General features: G+C 44.7%; 1 protein-coding gene across 1 annotated transcript in view; it reads right to left on the minus strand.

Annotated features, from left to right (window-relative positions):
• Positions 1–20,765, minus strand: part of RASAL1 (RAS protein activator like 1) — an 871,242-nt gene that overhangs the window by 369,666 nt on the left and 480,811 nt on the right. The window contains exon 7 of the mRNA XM_086943242.1: positions 1,672–1,827. Coding sequence (XP_086799368.1) covers positions 1,672–1,827 — 156 coding nt within the window. The remainder of the gene's footprint in view (positions 1–1,671; positions 1,828–20,765) is intronic.

The raw sequence follows: 20,765 nt of genomic DNA on the forward strand, positions 1-20,765 counted from the left end.
AATACACGGGTTGATTGAGAAGAAGATTGGAGGAACAGGTCTGCAGACAAGTGACCTGATGTACTAGTGGACAGATAGACATGTCGCTAGTAGCTGGACTGCTGAATAGACTGGCTGGTGTATGGATTGATGTGCTAATAAAGCATTAAAGATGGGCTCTGAGATGGTCGGAATGACTCGACAAGCGAATGGAATCATGCGCAGACAGACAGGTGTATTTCCTGAAAAGAACATGTTAAGAAAGAGATGGAAGCACAAATACATGAACAAAGCCTGTGCATGCATACCAATGTATTGATGAATTGGCATCTTAATAGGTGGAGAAATTGATATTCATAGGGCTAACTTAAAAATTGAACGAATAGGATGAGTAACAGACGTAGATAAAAGGATCAGTGCTGACTTCCATTAACAAAGGGTTTGTACAGAGCCAAAATGGCCCCGCATAAAGGATTTCCGAGCAACTGGACATTCGAGGGTTAAGTGAAATGTAAAGGCAAGGTAAGCATGCGCTTGAGTCTGGGCTACTGGTGAACCGAGTCTAAATTAGCATTTTTCCTGAACAGTAGGACCATGACCCAGTACCTTAGTTGAACTTACCTGAGCTTGGAATGCTGTTGAATCCAGACTAGGCTGTTTCCATACGAGGAGCATCATTCAGTCCCATCTTACACATGAAGAACAGTGTCTTGAAACAAATGTGTTGTACAGCCAAAACCAGCTTCTTTGCTCACTTATCTCCTGTTGGCCTCCCTTCTGCTGTCATAGCACCATGTCCGATGGCCCAAGGGACAGCATGTCTGATGACCTTAGCGAATGTCGATTGTTGAGAAGCAGTCAGATCACACTAATGGGCGTTTCTCAAGGCAGCATCGTGGGGCATATCTTTACGACAACCTTAAAGTGATGAGGGCCGGAAGCAGGAATGTCCAGACTCCAATCAGGAGTAATACAGGGCCTGGCCGACTGGAGAGATGCTCTTATGTCAATTGTTGCTCTAGGAGGTGAGCTGTGAGACCAAGTTCTAGGAGGCAGAAGTGCCTCACATAGTAAAGATATTGCCCAGAGGAGCTGTTATTGGAACCGTCCACAAAGAGCTCTACAAATCCCTTTTTCTCCACCTTTACTCCATACAGATGTGCTAACATATCTTCCTAGAAGCTTGCTAATTGATCACTGGATATTTGCTAGCTCTTCTTAGAGAAAAGCACAATTTCCCAATGGACTCTTTACCCAGGTAACATTTTATATGTTTATTTTGATTACCTATAAAGGCTGGCAGCCATTGTTTATCTCTGAACTAATATTCTTTCCCCAAGATTATTGGGCAATTGAAACAAGATCATTTCTTGATAACCGGCAAATCCTAAAAGATTGTGATCTGATCGTGGCTCAACGTGGAAACCAGTTGAAGAGCTTTCTTGAGGTTGTAGAATAGAGAAGGCATATTGCGTAAGCAACCCATCACACAATGGACTGAGGGACTGGTAAACAAGTAGTTAGAAGCTTATGGATCGAAAGATAAACAGACTTCGAAACAGGTACGGACATGGCAGGATGGGCAGAGTAAAGTGTGGAAAACAGGCACATGGGCAGGCAGGCAGAAGGACAGAAGCAGGATGGGTAGATTAAGGGTCGGACAAATGGTTGAATAAAACAGTCTTTTCTTACCCTGCCAAGGAAATCATTCTTGCCCACCAGGTCCCAGTCCCAGACCTCCACACTGATAACAGCATCCTCGGTCAACTCGCTTGACTCCTCGACCTGCCTGTCCATGTCAAACTCCAGAACTTCATCCCAGTGTGGGAAGCGAGTCTTCTTAATGATCTGCAACATTGGAAAAGGACAAGGAATAATCAATCAGCAGTAAAATAGGGATGAAGAAACAGCCTAAACTATCCCCCACGAGTGGAACTCAGGATTTCATCAAATAAAAATATTGATAAGGTTATTATTAACTAAAATGGCAACGTCATACTGGGGTATTTCCAAAAAGATGTCAGGAAAGTGGGAATAAAACAAGAAAATGGCAGGCTACTGACATACTAATCAAAAACACCTTGTTACATTCCTTCTTTCATAGCCTACAAAGATGAGAGAGACTCTGATACATACCAATTGTCACCTTACAAATATGGGAAAAGCCCTTTATACACCAAGTGTCACAGACTCTAGAGAAGGGTTAACTTAGACAAACATTCTGCTTCAATGCTGATCAGGTGGGAAGAACACATTGGGATACATGTAGAGTAACAGCAAAGAAAGAACATGGGGGAGAATGCTAAGCCTCATGGAATTTTGCATATCATAGACATTGGTGGTGACAACATTTGCAGACAAATTTAGTTGGACGAGGGCAGCAGAACAACTCCTGCCCTCAAATTCAGCACTTTCCATTTGAAATACAAAACAACCATATCTGTGCCCTATTGTGGCTGAAATTCATACCGGAAGTCTGCCATAAGCCAATTAAATCCAAGAGCTTGTAATTTGTTTCCCTGTTTAGAGATAGTTGAGGGCCCTACCGGCGATACCATGTGACACTGCTTGTATACAAATGGTAGAACAGCATGGAATACACCAAGTCACTCATTTCGAATTTGGATTTATTTTTTACTAAAAGTGCCAAAGAGTATTTCTCTTCCATGTTATTTTGTTTTTAGAGAAAGGAGATATTACTGCTTCAGAAATGCAGCTAAACTACTTCTCTGCCTGGGAAATGCATGCCCTTTAGCACCATCAAACAATACAGAATAACACACCAAATTAATGTTTACATCTAATTTATACTGATGTCGCGATTAGTGGTTCAGGTTACATAGTTATCAGGATTGCAGTATTACCACAAAATGGCTAACAGAGTCTAATGAGGATCTAATTGGTAATGCATGAAAAATGGCGACACTTTTGGTATTTATGCGGTGCTTTAGCTCACAGACATGGACTAGCCCAATGGGTTATCTTATGATTCACTAACTTCGAGAAGTAACTACTTGGAATACATCTGGGGCCAAATTCTGCAAAGTGGTCTAGGGCCTCAATGGGTGTGTGCACCCACTTTATGTGGCCCAGTGCACTTTGGTATTACAGAAGGGACTGCTCAGGCATCTTTCCCAGGACAATAGGTATTTTTCATCAAATATTGTGAAGCAGTCCCTACTTCATAGGGCATGTTCACCAGCGTTAGAAGGGGCAGCGGGTAAGGCCTCACAACCGACTACTGGCAAGGCTGTCAGATGCAGCATGTTTCACAGGGTAATTCAATGTAATTGCAGCTTACACTATGAAACAGGTGATGCCCTTGCTTCCAAGCTACACTCGATACTGACTGGTTGTAGGCAGTGGGCACGCATAGGCCTTGAGCCCTCAAACTATACGCCCAACAGCAAAGCATCTCTTGCCTAGCTGAAAGCACCAATAAGGCAGTGGTAGTGAGGCGGTGACCGCCAGACCCCATCATTTTCTGCTGCACCCCCTGTGTTACACCCTGTCTGGAAAATAAGAGCTGTGGATGCTTAAGGGAACAATTCTTGACAGAATATGGATCTCTCGCTCTTCAGCAAATGCCATTGAGTGCAGTACATATTTTTACATTAAAAACTTGTATTTTGTACATTTAACACCTTAAATGATATCACTGCTCTGAGCGACATTTACTAATATTAGTGAACCACACACATTCTACTGAGACACTTTTAATAATGACTCAAAAGGCAGGTCAATTGTTTTCTTTCCTCCTAAATAAGCCTTTTGTTTTTATAGCTGGAGGAACATTATGGTTGAATAAACCTTACACAATAGCGTGTGTTGTACAATGTGCATCCTGAACTATTCCAAGATTCTCTCAAATGTGGTGATTATGAACAAATTATGCACCGTGGAGAAAAGTAATTGACTAATGTCACGCTGTGTGGTCAGGCCTGGAAACTGGTATTGAAATCAGGTTTCTTGATTAGACATTGTGCAGTTCAGACCTTGAATGGATTTCACATTCTTTCCTTCTTCCGCACTGATGGAAATGTTGTTAGTGACCCAGGAGGCAAGTCGGTTGTCTTATGCCTTCTCCACAAGGACTCTCCTGTTGTTATTTAGATAAAGCAGCATTATGGTCCATTAAAAGATAAATAAGAGCTGCTTTTCTTTAGTGCACATTTTGAACTAAATTATTTCAAGTAGCTCACAAGTGTGATGATCACTGAAAGAAAGCAGAAGGAAGAAGAGTAATTGCCCAGGGTCACACAGTTTGGTCAAGCTGGGAATCTGTGATTGAAACCAGGGTCTCTGGGCCTGGGCCCCAAAACTAGTTTTGCTCTAGGCTCAATAAAAGCTTCTGAATGGCCTGGACATGTTATGCAAGGGCATTCAAATGATCCTTTGTTTTTTAATATGATCGGGCAGCAGCAGTGGAAGCACCCCTCTTCATAGAACAGCTACACCTTAGGCAGAAACAGTGAAAGCATCCCTCCTTCACAAGACAGGTGCAGCTAGGGTAGCATTAGCACAAGCAGGTACAAATCAAGCAACATAATTGCAAGCTTTAGTTCCTCACAGAATAGAGACAGCTATGGATGGCTAGAGTAAATCAAGTGTCCCTCTCTCATATAAGGCATAGAGTGCAATCTTCTATTTCTTCAGAACAGATCCAGCATAGTAGAGTTAAACAAGCTTTTATCACTGACAGAAAATGACCGGTTATGGCATGAGTGACAATTAGGTTACAGACAGATGTATGGAAGAGGTGCTTAGCTCACTGAGGAATGTACAGGTGGATAAGTGGGTGGATATGTGATTCCTGACACCATTCCCACTTAGGTGATATTTTACATTAGAGATCTGAAAATCCTGCTGCTGTCACTCTGAGACCTGCATTTATTGATTCTTTGTTTTCCCATGCATTGAAAAATGGAAGTACCCTAGTAGGTCATTCTAATTTAGAACAACCTCACCACAGGCAAAGTAACAATGCTCTAGACAGACACGACGGTGTAAAACTATTCAACAAGGGTTCGAATGTGCCTGCATCAGGCCATATGCAATCCCAGCCTCGGTGCTGCACCTGTTCAAAATATTGAAGTCCGCCGCCAGTGTTCAGAATGCAATGCTGCACTTTTGTTGCAAGCCCACATTAAGAAGTTGCTTAGTTTTCAGTTCAATCATTCACAAAAACATATGTATCAACTTTGCAACTTGTTGTGTCCTGTGCGAGAGAAGCAGTGTGTTAAATGGGCAGTTACTGTCAGGTAGTGAGTACCTGAACTTGTTTAATTTGAAAGGAAGAGTACCTGTACTTCTCAGCAATTGTGCACTATTTTGAACTGAAAAGTAAGCAGCAAACAGGTACACTTGGTTATTGAATATCTGCTTTTTTGGATTTCATTTTCACACTCTCAAAAGGAGTGCATGCACAACTTTACAACTGGCTCATTGCACCTCCTCATGGGAAGAGTTGAAAACGAGTAAAGAATGGACTGAATTGATGGCTTGAACAAGACCCACTGCTCTGCCAGGGTGGCAGCCCTGTACATGACTGTGAAAACATGGAGCACTAGAACACTGCCATACTGGAAGAGGAAAGACACCCTCAGAAGTAGAAACTTCAGCAGATGGAGTCAGAGGTCTAAGAAATATGCCAGCAACATAGTGAGGTTGAGTTGCACCTGATCACTGAATTGATACCAGAGCTTAAACTAAGACCACATTGAGGCAGCAAATAATGAAGCATTTTCTGGTTATGATTCTCTGCGACTCAGACATTAGCATCGGTAACTCTACGATCGATGTTGGGCACTGCTGCTGTATCGCACATTAAGCATTATCTAGGTACTTTTAAAGAGTAGTGCCCATAAATATCAGTCTATATATCAGGGTACAAGGCTTCCCACAAAAGTCACTTTAAAAGAAGAGAACCTCCATGACACAGTACAATCTCCAAATGTTGCAGGAGCTGTTGATAGCATACATGTACTCCTCTGCTGACTGTAAGGGCTAGAACATTGGTACCTTAATCACAAAAAACGCAGTACCTCTGCATCTATATCATGTATGATGATAGCAAATCATTGCATACACACTTACTAATAAGACTTGATGTCTGGGCATTCAAAAACAGCACATTCAATAAAAACCTAATACACTGGGACTTAGAATACTTAGTAAAGTTATCAGACCTCTTACGGTTGTTGTTGTAATAAGTCATCATGGTTTCACCTATGATCAACGCGCAAAGTAAAACCTTTTAAAATAAAAGATACAAGTCCAAACCTAACTACCTAATGGTGGAATAAGGCACAGCGTGTGAATCTAAAGCTCACACTACTAACTATTTCTTTTATTTTACACGTATAAATCATAAATGTCTATTTAAATCTTACCACAGGGCTGACACATGCCAACAAATTTTATGTGGTTTACCTCGTATTTATGATGATTAGACTTGCAATATACATGTTTGCACTACTGTTGGTCATTTTATCTATTGTTTCCCACTGACATGCATAGTTGTCGTGCATAGCTAATTTTGTGGGTTGTATGATAGAGGCATGCAAGGCTCAACCACGCGTGCCTCTACCAGGTAGCCCGAACCGCAAATGCGACTTAACCATGCATTCCCCTACCACGCATGCCTTTACCACACACTTTTGTGGTAAATGACTGAATGACAAGGTTGTATGCGCTGCTAAGTTCGCACTACTCTGGCCCCTGACCCCCGCCCTAAGCCCTAAATTACAACTTTCCTACCTGCCCCTGCCCTAAGCCCTCAATTACAACCACCCTACCTGCCCTTCTGCCTTAAGCCCTAAATTACAAACCCTCTACCTGCGCACAAGCCCTGTGCCCTAAAAATGCCCAATTCCTTTAATACTTCCCCAAATCGAGCACGTAAAGCTACCCCAACCCCCTCCACCTGCCCTGAGCCCTAAAAACGTACCCCCTCCTTTAAAAGTACCCTGACCCCCTCCCCTTCCCTGAGCCCTAAAAACTTGCCACGACCCTGCCCATAGCTACCCCCCGACTCGATCCATAAAACTTGCCCCCTCCTTAAAGTTCCTTGCCCCCCTCCATGAGGACTAAAACTTGCCACTGACCCCCCCCCCCCCCCATAGCGATCCCTCCCAAATCCAAACCTAAAAACTTATCACAGACTCTCATACCCGGACCCTTCCCCATTTACCTGTCCGTGACCGTGTTTGCTACCGATTTGATGCTCTTGTTCCTAGTCCCCATTCATACCGAACACTAGAGCGCATTTGCCTTAACCGCTTTGCATGGTTGAGTCAAATGCGTTATTCGGGCAAGTGTGGTTACGCTTGCGGACTTCCGGAACGCGTGGCTCTTGCTGCGTAGTTACGGATGTTTCCCAATTTTGTGCTGCTGGATAAAAGTAATACATGTAGGATACACCTGCAAACCATTCTGTCAAATTTCAATATGTAATGAAGGTGTTTATAATTTTCCTAACAAGTACTTTTGTGTTGGCTGGTTGTTTGGCACAGCCCAAATTTACTTTATGAAGTCAGGAATATCTGGTGCACAATGTCTAATGATTTACCACTGATCTCTCATGTGTTCACAATGTATTTGTCTCTTTAGGCCACATGTTCATTGCTACTAGTGTGAGTTAAGCCCCTGTTCTTTATTTGTTGTTGTTGCATGAGCACCTCTTTAGCATATATGACTTCTCACCAATGAATATCAACGTCTTTATCATGCATACGCTCACATTTTTTCTTATCCTCCTCAGTCCATTTGCAAACAGGTCATGCAAGCACTACACGAAGCAACCGTAAAAAACAAATGACATTTTTGACAGACTTAATCTCAAAAGTGATTATCACGCAATGTACACAGATCAATAAAAAGTACTCTCAACGATACCAGGGAAAAATCACTTATTTCAAATTGGTCGAAAACCTTTCGAGTGACCTTATAAAAATATCAAAAGGGGAAGCAGAGAGGCAAGCCACAAATCAGAGCCAAGCTCAGTCCGCCTTGTTCTAAATGCTAATGGATAGAAGTACTTTGGCAAAGCCTTCAAAAGGCCACCACTTGAACTTTGGGTAATAATCACATTTTCAAAAACGGATGGTGTCGGCGATGTGTATCGCCCCCACAAAATACTTGGATTAAAAGTTTAGAATAGGAAATTCTGGTATCTGTAGAGGTAATGTTAATAAAATCGGGTAATGAAAACATCTGTTATTTATAGCACCTAGAAACGGCTTAAGTACTGGTTCATAGCGCTATATGAAAGCAATCTAGTATAAATAGTATTATTATTACTACTGTAATGTCCTTCATATTTCAAATGGTTGCCCCTCCAGAGACCAGCAGATTTTTTGCTTATACATGTGTTGTTTTTGGGAAAGTGCCTTGAAGGAGAACCAACAAACACTGAAGACAATGCAACAAGGAAAAGGTCAAATGGGGGTAGTGTAGTGGACAGAGCACCAGCAATCACTCAGGCAGCACAGACAATGAGGTGGAAAGATGACCTGAAAGACAGCCATTGCCACCGTGCAGCTCAATTACACAGCAATGCTTTGTTTAGTATGAGAGACATCTAATGTTATTATTTTTACCTGTCGCTTATACAGAGAACAATCAACTATTAGCATGACCGTGCAGTTCTGAGTCATCCATCGCAGACTGGGGTCAGAGTAGGTTTGTGGAGATGTTGTGTAGGTAGGGTAATGGATGTGTCTTTGTTCAGTGAATCTATCTGCGCCAAATGCCACAAATGTCTGGTTTATTTATTTATTTATTTTTAAGGTTTTATATAGCGCGAACAAGATCCTTGCAGATATCAGAGCGCTTTACAGAAACAGGAGGAGGGGTAGACAAACTCTTGGAGACATTATAATATTCGGAAGTGAGAGGGTTGCAAGGTAGGGTAGCAATCGCATAAGAGTATACACACTAATAACAATCAGGAAACAAAAAAAATAGGAGCCGTGCAGTGTCTTTGCTCCAGTAGCGATCGAATAAGATTTTAGCACCCTAGCGGGTGTTAGTAGAGCAATCAGGTCATAGTATAAACCCTAGTAAACAAACTGGAAACCAATAATATAGAATCTGTGCAATGGCTTTGATCCAGTAGCAATCAAAAAGAGTATAACACCGATAAACATTCAGGTAGCCAATAATATATGGGCCGTGTAATGACAATGTTCCAGTAACAATAGTGTTCAGGTAAACTTAGCCATAAGGATGGCTTTTACCTCTTTCTTGAAGAGAACGGTGGAGGGAATAAGCCTAGTTTCTGGCGGGAGTGCATTCCAGATCCTAGGTGCCATTCCTGAGAAGGAGCGTTTGTATGTTTTTTCCTTCCGGAATCTGCGAGGTTTCAGGAGGAGGTTTTTTGTGCTTCTATTGGATCTTGAGCCTCCTGATACAGTCAGCTTGTTAGTGAGGTAGTTGGGTGACTTGTGGTTGGTGAAGCATTTTATTAAATAAGTGAAGACAAAGCTATCATTTAGGACTTTTGGTAATGCCGCAATCCACAGTCTTCACAGCATAATCTGTTGTGTTACTGATGTCTATACATACAGCCCTGCCACTTGTATGGCCTTTGATAGCGTCTTGTGCACATCATGGCCCACCGCATACAGGAGCACTGAAAGGATGTTCAGCACCAAAGGAAAGATGTCATTTTGATATCGTTTTATTTTTCGGCTGCTGGCTGAGCCAGTGAGGCGACGCTCCTCCGCCATTGCGGAAGAGCCGCCGCTGGTGATAATGCCCTGCTCCATGGCCTTGCAGACCCTTAAGGGCATTCTACACACTGCATTGTGTCTCATCCAGGTCCTGAATAAAAATGATCACATCACCTCAACTCGATTGGCCCCCATTGCTACAGCGCACCACATTCAAAACCAGTTGCATCATTTTAAAGCCCTCATGACCCTGCGCTTATTTTGCAGACAAGCTCACCATCGCAGCACACCAACAGCCAGAACACCATCAGACTGCAGACTAAGAATTATAAAACTAAAAAAAGCAAGGCAGTAGGCCTTTTTAGGTCGAGCAGACCTACCCTCAATGCGTGAGCATTGAAGGTGTCTGCTTCAGACCTATTGTGGCCCGTTAGTGAGAATGCTGGGAATGAGGACACCTATCTGTTACGAGCTCGCAGTTTTCACCGCGGGAGCGCGCGTCTGACCCGCGCTTGCGCAGATCAACTCACAGCCCCTGCTCGCACACAGCCAGCCCCCACCCCTCTGCATGCACGCATACACAGGCGCGCGTGCGCGCACACACACACACACACACAGGCGCGCGCATGCACACGCAGGCATACGACACACATACAGGCTCAATCACACACAGTCACGCATGCGCACACACAGTCACGCACGCACGCGCGCACACACACACTCCCCCCCTCCCCTCCCAGGCATACACACAGGCACGCACGCACTTCACTTCAGCCCTGGGTCCCACTCACCGACTGCGCTCTTCCGGCGGGCTCCTCACGGCGCGGCGCGGCTCGTCTCCTCTTCTCAATCGGGCTCGCGGACCTCGGGAGGCGGGACTTCCGGTTGGCCGCGACCTGATTCGCCGGCCGGCCAAGAGCTTCCGGGTCGCCGCGGGCAGCGCGGCGGCACTCCGTAATATGAACTTGTTACTTCATAAGGTAATACATAGGGTGTTCTCCAAAGAGACTTACTTTTTTCATCCGCTTTATTTGATCTAGTTGATTTTCTTGGCTGCATCTTTGAGGCTTGAGATTCACCGTGCCAGGTAGTGTGCTTTTTTCATTTTCAAATGGACGTAGGAGAAAGGTTTCTCTTTTGTTTAATAATAAAGCTTGTGGCCGGTGTGGTGAGAAGTACATCTTTGAGGACGACACTTGCACACACTTTGAAGTGGACGATTATCCAGCAACCTGTACTGGAATCGAATCTGCATATGTATGCCTACTGACGCCAGAAGGATTCTGGAAGACGAAAAATGGAGCCGACCTCCCATTCATGACCAGAGTCCTGCAAGCAAAGTAAGAACTAGTCGAAATGAAGTGATATGATCTGGTGGTACAACTGTAAAGTGTTTCAGATCCTCCTGGACATCTGTAGTTCCTTTAGTGCATGTCCTAGTGCTCTCTGGTGTCAGTGTCCCCGAGTGTACTGGTGCCGCTGCTACTGAGATCTCAGGGTTTTAATTCACAATCCTATCACAAGTGTGAATGAACGTAAGATTCAGGTACTTAGCTGTTGCCTTTCGCCTCCTATCAGCACTGGTTTGAGGAACACTACCGAGTCAGCACCCCAGATGAAAGGAAGCGGTTGTGTGGTGGCGCAGTGATTCCTCGTAGTGCAACGTCTTGTAGCGGATGTGGGTGCGTGCACAGGACCTCAGGTAGATTATGGGAGGTTTTAAGCAGCGTTGTCTTCAGGTGCTAGAGGACAGTAAGTTTAAGGGCATTTGTTTCTTATTTAAAAATACTATTAAGCAGAATCCTATTTAAAAAAGGCAAGGAACCATATTTTACTTTGAAAACATCGAGCAGTATAATCATTTACCTTGTGGCGCTGATCCAATCCTGTTATTATCCCTTCAGTTTTTAGTTCCATTGTATGGCCTCCGCTGGCGCCAGTTCAGCAACACACTTGCACCATCATATCATAAACTATTTTAAAGTTGAAACAGCCCACATGTAAAACAAATGTTGTGTGGTTTGGCTCAGCCTCCACGACTCTAAGGATACTGTGTACTTTTGGTTGCATTTGAAATATTTCCATTTCCTCGATTTATTGCTGAGAATAAAACATATAAACTTGTATTATATGTTGAGAGGATATGTTTACTTGTGCAGCTTGATTCAGCAGATGGACTGTTGGAACACTGCTTGTTAGATTTACGTCCTCCTCCTTCTCCCTTTCATTCCCCTTAAGAACCGTACAATCGGGTGTTCTTGTTTATTTTCGCTTCCAATCTTTTGGTGTCAAGTGAGGCGTGATTCTACATTGAAGTAGGATATTTCACCATGTTAGTTGCCTTTCTTCTGTTTCAGGTCCTTTACCTTATGTGATCTCTCCATGCTGTCACTGATTTCTACCTGTCAGGGGCCTGTATTTTAGGGTTTTGTGAATGTACTGCAGTGTTGTGACAATGGAATGTCTCAGTTGCATCCATCTAGATATGTCAGCTGCTTTGGGTTTTCTGAGTTAGCCGAGAGTGCTGAGGCATCCCTGAGGATAACAGTGGAGCACAGAACGGCAGACGTCCACACAGGTTACAATAATTGAGACTGAATTTATGCTACAAGGGACTTGATAGTAGAACTGTGCTCCTTCAGTGTGCATCGGGTTGGTGTAAATCTGTTGAGTAGTTCTAGAGAAGTAAGCATTTAGAAAAGTTGGCTGAGGGGTGAACACTTACATCATTGCCATTTAAAAGCACAATTCACAAAATTGCGAATCCTGTCAATCAGATTTTATTTTTTCAACAAGTATGTGACTCTCACACTGTGGAAAAAAAATGACACAGCCATGTGGAGCACCTGATAGGTGCCTGACCCCAGAGGAGTGCCTTGTGGCTACCGAGAGGTCAGAATTGTGGGCTAACATTTTTTTGTTTGTTTTCTGGAATACAATTGCAATTTTAAGGAAAATCGCAATCTCGCAGCTGCCATTTTATGAGCTGCACAAAAGATAGCATTGTGAGCAAAATATCAAAATTTTCAACAAAGTTATGAATTTTCACTAAATAGAAAAAGTAGTAGGGATAATAGTTTTCCCTTTAAAAGGGGGAGAGGGTAATCCCACTGTATGCAGCAAATAAATGACTAGCTGGATGGGCTCCATTCATGAGTAGCTACCAACAGGTTGGCTACCCAATCTCTGCGAACAAACGCACTACGGAAAGCAGCCCGTGTCACGCAGGATTTGGTGCCCGCAGTAAGAATACTGTAAGCAGTGGGGTTTGGCCACTGACAATGTGCTAGGCCTGGCCAAAGGCAAGGTCTACCGGCTACTGTACAGGTCTTAGTATTAATTATAAAAAAAATTAAGCCATTGTTATTTGTAATATCAATACATCTAAGTCACGTAAATACAACACACATTGCATTACAAATGCTATAGGTGTCACATTTGCGAAAGTTATAATTATTGGCAATGTAAATGACAAAGCTATTAATTTCGCTATTTTCAAAACCAACACATACATAAAAAAAATGTCATTTACAATACCAATAGCTCAAACTTTCCCAATGCGAGACCTATTGCATTGCAAATGCTTGTTCATCTATGCACCCAGGATCGGGAACAACATCCTTGTATCCCTCAGGCCCACACCAACATTCCCCCGATTTAGAAAAGTATTGAAGGCATGCCCCTTCATGCAGCACTATATCACAATAGATTTACAGTCCCAAACCCGCTACCTCTATTTCCAATCGTTGACTTTATACTTGTGTTTGACTCCATTTTGGAGTTCTCACTATAATAATCTCACATACATACACACAGACCTACCACCTTTTTGAACACCACATCAAAATGAAGTAACAGTCGATCTCCACTACCAAAACTCAGATTCCGCCCCATTCTGTCAATTAGCATATCTCTGCCTTTGATCGTGTGCAGTACCTCGCTGCCTTTTGGGGATGTTTGCACTATATAAATACATACTTAAAGAGATACATACATATATGCATACGTAGCAACTGGAACCAATAAAAACCATTATTAACTGGTCCAGTACAATTTTCACAAGGGACTCCCATTCTGTGGCAAAAATCCTTGTTACCTGTGCTACACTGTTCAACACAGTTCTGTGAAAATGGCTGCACTTTGTTGCCGGATGGAGAGGCGGGAGACGTGTCTTGGGATGCCTCAGTATCAGAAGGTGGAAAAACCGGATGAAATATTACTTATAAAGACATGTTTCTCTAATAGTTTTACCCATTGTGACACCCTATTTCAGAACAGATATCCTGAACAAAAATTACCTTGCACTGAATATTTTTTTTTAACGTTGCAATTTTGAGGACAGACATAGAAAACAAAAAGAACTCACTGATATGCCCGGACACTACTGAATATCTCCCCAAGAATACAATGCACGCGTATGGGATACTACTAGTTCTTAAAGGTCTCCTCCCCCAGTACGTTAACCTACCTCACTGCAGCAAGAGACTAATTTCATCTGTAACTTTGAGTGTGGTTTTGCTGTGATCCTCCCCACTGGAGGATCCTGCAGTCCCTCTTCTATGTTGTGCATAGAAGGAATGCCACACTGGTACACTGTGCAGTGTACGGTCAGTCCAGGCCTTTTGTTTTTATAAAGCATTGTTTGCAGGTTTGTAGTCCAATTGGTTGGATATGGTCCCTTAGGTCAAATTCCAAAATGTGTGCAAAACCAGTCCAGGAGCACTTGGCACCTGATTTCACAGGGGCCAGGTGCTGCTTCCTGGAAGGGCCGCAAAGGCTACTTCAGTGTGTTGTAGAATTACCAGCACCGAAGGAGGAACCTCTCCTATTCTAACTACAGGGAGTCCTATGAAAATGAATGCTGCCTGAGACGGTATTCAATCTTGAATCTCCACTGATCATCTTATAACAATAAATTTACAGCTGCAGTGCCCGGTCACAAAAATCAACAAGAAAGTAATGACTGCTCATGGATAAACAAATCTACACTAACTCTGATGCAGTGTCACAGTGGGGAAAATACCAACATTTCTCGTATTTTCTCTCTCACAAAATGAGAAAAACAAATACACACATTAGACTTTCCGAGCCAATAATATCAATGTAGCAAGGCAAATGGAAACTAACCAAAAGTGTGTTGTACTCCATTCTTGCACATAAGTGTGGCATGTGCCTGTAGCTGCATTAACAAACTGACCATTCCTAATACATGTTCTTCCATAACACACACAGAAAAATGATCCGTTGTGGGCAGCCTCAATAAGGGAATTGCATGAGGTCACAAGTCTGGCAAAATAAGGGAGCTCCAATCAAGACTCTAGACTCATATTGCTGGCGCATTCACCTTACTTGCGAGAGTTGACCATATCACACCTTTGCCACACTCAGCTGACTTTCTCTTACCTGATGAAGCCCAGAAAAAAGAGCACATTGTCCAATGTGTATTATAGAGTGGAAGTAGCCAGAGATGGGCTCACTGCCCTCCAGCACAATGTTATGTTTACTTTTATTAATGGTTTTTTTAAATTTTTCGCAAGGCTGGTATCTCAGACTTAATACTTAATTGTCCCTTGGGCATTGGATGTCCTTGCTTCTAAACATGAATACGAATTCAAGGGTAATGCTAGGAATAGTAAGATATTAAAAGAACCTAATGAGCCTTCCCCTTTACAACTCTATTATTCTAATGATCAAAATAGTCTCTAAATGTGTTTAAAATGCTTCATTCGACCCATTTCCCTCTAATATGTCCTTTAATGCTGCTTTAATGGAGGTAAGGCTAAACGCTGCACTGCGTGACATCTACGGCTCGTGTATTGAAAGTTTAATGAAAATGGCTCTCACTTCTGTGTTTTTTGCTCTTCAGTTTACCCCAGCTACGAGCTGCAGGTAAACCTGTAAAATAGAGGTTTGATCAGGCTGGAAAGCCGTGCACAGTCAGGAAATGTGCCTCGGGGTTTTTTAAGTGCCCGATTTATAGTGAAATGCCGAGAGACTAAAGGTGTCCCAGATCTGCCTTCTAAAAATATAATAACCTTGCACCGGGTGTCCTTCCCGCCTCCCTCCTGAGCAAGTCAAAGGTTGATGCAGGCGCTGCCTGTCACAGTTATGAGATTGCTTGCTCTTGCGTGGCCGCTGCTGCCTCGCGACCCTTTACTCCGTCACACAGCACGAGTGTATTGTGTATGGGGCATTTTGTGGGTTGGGAACGTCCGGTCATTCAGGTATAGGACAATCTTTGCAGTGGGTTGTGGCAGGACAGCTAAGTATGGGGCAGTCTTTAGGGGTCGTGGGTGTGGTAAGACAGCCAGTTATGGATGCTCTGTACAGACGTCTGATACTGGGTGATGGACACTGCCTGGATGTTTTGCTCTAAGTGGAAAGAGGTAGCACTACCAGGGGTGTGGAAGTAAGCATGGTGCTTTTGTATAGTTCTTGGCACAGGCTTAAATATGTTACGAGAAGGGGGTGGCCAAGCAACATGGCCAATGAGACTTTATTATCTCGAGCTGTGTGGCCCTAATATAAGTCCTTCAACATCCTGAACTTAGCAGATGCCACCCTGCACAACCCAATGCGCCTGCAGATGTACTGCAACGACTGCGACTCTTCCTGGGCCGTCCGAGGCCACGACAGCTGGAAAACATAGTTGGGGATGGGAAGCTGCTGCGCGGCCTAGGATAGACCTGTGTTGCGTTGGAGCCACGTTGTTTCGGAAGATAGCTGACAGCCCACTCCCGATAGTGAGAGAGGCTGTGGGGGGATCCCAGTTGCAGAGTGAGGCTCACGGGGATGGTGTCCTCCAGCTCTCCCTGTGTGGAGATGGTGTTGCGCTGTCCTGTGAGGGGCTGGGGGCTCGGGGCAGGGCCAAGGGCCCAACGACTGTGGGTCGGTGTCAGTGACACAGGTTGATGCCCCTCTAGCAGTGAGAGGAGCCATTGAGGGGTCTCGGAGAGTAGAGCACCGGCTGGGGCCGACAGAGTGCCTGTTGAGCCTGAGAGCACCAGAACTGACTGTCCAGGTGACGGGAGAGTCTTACGAAGGGAGGGTAGGGGAGAGCACGGGATTCGCCCCCCATGATGATGAGCCTGAGGTGCTTTGCCTGAGGGTCCTCCCTAGAGTGCTGTAAGGTGGGGCCTGTGGAGCGTCTGCCTGGGTTGCTCTGTGACCCTCCCACTGAACTATTCTACAAAGTGCAGTTGGAGGAGTTACCTTCCCTGCTTGTCCTTATTGCACTTGGAGACTTACCTCGTGAAAGGAAATTATGGGGAAGGATAAGGGCACATGAGCAGCTCAGCAAGCAAAAATAGGGTAGTTTGCCAAAGCCCCGGCAAAAACCATGCCGCAGTGAACATCACAATTGGACACTAGAGCACAAATATCAGCGGCCATTGAGAAATCCAGTCAAACGCTAAAGGGCAAAAATGGACGCTATCTCGTTAGAGATTAATCTCCGTGCCGAACTGTGCAAGGCTAGCGAGAGGGCCACAAAAATGAAGGGGGCTGTCCAAGTAATGCAACGGGAAGCTGCAGATCTTTAAGCTACGATCCGTACATTATCGGCACAGGGGCACTAACTTGATGCCAGAGTGGAGGATGTAGAGGGCCTGGCTCGGTGGAGCAATCTACGCTTTGTTGGCGTACCGGAGGGAGTGGAGGGCCGCCACTCAGAACTCTCCCAGAAAAAATTTATTAGGGATCCCCTCACCCCTATTGGTCTTTCCCCCTGTTTTATCATCCGAGAGACTGCATAGGGCGCTTGCACCCTGCCGCCCCTATGGGCACCCCTATAGTCATCACAGCGAAAATACTTAATTATAGGAACAAAGACATCATCCTAATGAGAGCTAGAGAACCCTCAGACATTAGACATGAGGATAAAAATTGTCTGAAATATTCCCAACTACATCCAATGAGTGCAGTGCCGCCAGAGGTGCACATTAAAACCAGTCAAACAAAAGTTTAAAGTAATGGGCGTGCAATATATGCTTCCGTTTCCTGATAAACTCTGTGTGACTTAGCAGGCAAGATGCACTCTCCGGCTCAGGAATGGAAGTGGCTGGAAATGGGTGACGGGGCTGGGATCCGTCACAAAGCGGCACCTTCCTTGATGGGAAAGGGGACCCGGATCTAGGTGGATACAGACTGAGCCATTGGTCATGTCTGCAGAGAGGAAGGAGGTCAGGGAGGCCGATGGTGGGCGAGGATGGAGCCCTCCGGCTGGGGAAGCATTCCCGGGAGATTGCTCATCTGCAGTGGCTGGTCTGGAAGCAAACTGGTCTCAGGATATGTCGGAGTCTTCTGGCTCATAATCTTGTTCTACCGATAAGATGCATTACATGTGACATGAGGGAGGGTGGTGGCATTTCTTCAACATATTATGATCTTGGTGGACATGTTTTGGCCCCCCTGGATCATTGGGTTGGCCCCCATATTTAACCACATGATAAGGTCACAAGTGATAACTGTACTCCTCTGTAGATAGGGCAGCTGGAACAAGGGGTTCTCCTCCTTTGACTCCAGGCGTGTTTTTTGCACATTTCGAGGGTTGGGGGGGGGGCGTTACTTCTGTGCTCCCGCATATGCTTCCAAACATAGTAAGTAGATCATTATTAGTTGAAGTTTTTTTTTTGGGTGGAAATGGGGGAATCTTCGACTCTGAAGTCCTGTGACAAGTGCTGCTGGCTATATACATTTGGAAAGACACTCCGATTGAGTTTAATGTTCAGGGTAATTATCCGACGTGAAGGGAGGGGGCAATTGTTAAACAATGTTTGTTTCACTGCATTTTCTAACACTGGCACAGCATGATACCATTACCAGTGGGTAACAGGCGCCTTGGCTCCCCATGTCTTCCTGGTGTCCCAGGGAAAAATCCAAAAGATTAACCATTATGGAGGAAAGGGATCATCACACTACATTACCCGCCATGACATACAATATACTGATGTGGAATATTAGAGATCTGACAAACTACACTACAAGATATAGAGTACTACCTACGGCAACACAAAATTGATGTTGCTTGCCTTCAAGAAAGACACCTTACTGACTCAGAGTCTCACAAACTGGCTAAAGAATGGCGGGGATAACTCTATTCCTCCACTTATTCCACTTACACTAGAGGGGTATAATATGGTTTTCACCCGGAGTCTCCTTTAAATTGATGTACTCAGAAGCAGACGTTGAGGGGAGTTACCTCTTACTGAATTGCACGATGGACCAGAGGGACATCACATTCCTCAACATAATTCCCCCAATACAGCAATTCTTCCAAAACCTGCAGAAACTTCTGAATGGACCCTACACTTATATGGGCAGGCGATTTTAACTGCATGCAGGACGTTACACTGCACGCCCCCAAGACAAAACTCTGTTCAGCCCACCTCGCCCTGGCTAACATCCCACGCTTCTACAGGAACAGAGGGGGTGGGAGGTCCTTCTCTTACTTCACAGCCAAAACCTGGAGCAGCCTCCCCTCTCCACCTCCGGCAAAGCCCCAGACTGCACCAGTTCAGGAAGGACTTCAAGACTTGGCTCTTCAAATGACTCCAATGGAACTGCACACCCCTCCCCCCCATAGAGCCTTGAGACCCCAACAGGTGAGTAGTGCGCTTTACAAACCCCTGATTGATTGACTGGTTCCCCCCAAGACTAGACATGGAACCAGGTATGACAAAGACATTACCTGAAGCCGTGCACAGCCTGCCATGCATAGATATATGGCGAGAGCAGCAGCCCCACACCATAGTATACTCCTGTCGCTCCATGACACTCCACACGTTTAGTAAGCTGGACCGAATATTGATTTCCGCCCATACAGTCCAAGTGGTTCAGGCTACTCTGAATCTAAATAGATTCCTGCCAGGTCACGTCCCACTCTTGATGAAATATGTTATGGGAAATGCTTCATGGGGGCTGCCCTTGTCGCAGCTCCAGACAGACTTATCCTTCGACCTCATTGTGGTGGAGACTGTGGGTACAGCACTGACAGACTACTTTATTGGGAACTGGGGAATCACTGCCTCCCATGGTAATGAATGCGACACCATGAAGGCGGTGCTCAGGGGGGAAGTGTATTGGATTGGTATGCGGAGTAGGGGAGCAATTGCAAAAGTTGGTGCTAGTACTAGAAGCATGCCTCACAAAACAGCAGCGGGTCTCCCCTACTGTAACCACATATGGGCAGGCACTCTTAGAAGCTGACAAGACACTTGGCGAAGCGTGGGACAGACTAGACAAATATACCCTTAAAGAATACCGGCAGAACCTTCATAGGGATGGAGACAAACCAAGTAGGCCTTTGGCCTGGATACTAAATAGGGAACAACAACAGGCCCGATACTGGTGCTGGACAACTCAGTCAGTACACTAGCTGTCACGCAATTTGTAGTCAATATTGCTCTTGCCAAACATCTATAGCTAACATACAGCAAAGTGCCACTGAAAGCGCCTGACCTCATTGCACTATACTTGGACGAACTCACCCTTCCTGCCCTGGTGGCCCCTTTGAGGGAGGAACTTGAGGAGGACCTCACCCTTAAGGAGCTCCGTGAAGCCCTCTGAGAATTACCAAAAAATGCCAGGAAGAGATGGCTTCCAGCCAGAAAAATATCTAATGTTTCCTGGCCAGGTACTATACCAACTACTGGATACCTTCCAGGAGGGACTCACGATGGGGATCCTCCCACCCACAATGAGGGAGGAGATCATTTGTATGCTGCTTAAGCCAGGATGGGGGGGGGGCTGAACTCTTCCTCATATTGTCCACTTACAATGATCAACTTTGACATAAAATTATTGTGTAAGACTTTAGTGACCAGATTAAGTCAGTAGGTGGGGGAAGTGGTGCAGGAGGACCAGTGTGAATTTGCATCATGATGTATACAGCCATGGAAATATGACGTCTGACACATGTATTGCACTCGGTGCAGGACAGATATGAAGCGATGGCCCTTTTGGAAACAGATCTCAAAAAAGGCGTTCAACATGCTCAACTGGGACTACCTTTGGGAGGTGATGAGGCACACGGGGTTTCGCCCAGGATGCAGTAAATGGGACAAATTACTTAATGAGCAACACACGGCCATGGTAAGAATGGGTAGACTGGTG

The sequence above is a fragment of the Lissotriton vulgaris genome, chromosome 11, assembly GCF_964263255.1.
Source record: "Lissotriton vulgaris chromosome 11, aLisVul1.2, whole genome shotgun sequence".
NCBI classification, from domain to species: domain Eukaryota; kingdom Metazoa; phylum Chordata; class Amphibia; order Caudata; family Salamandridae; genus Lissotriton; species Lissotriton vulgaris.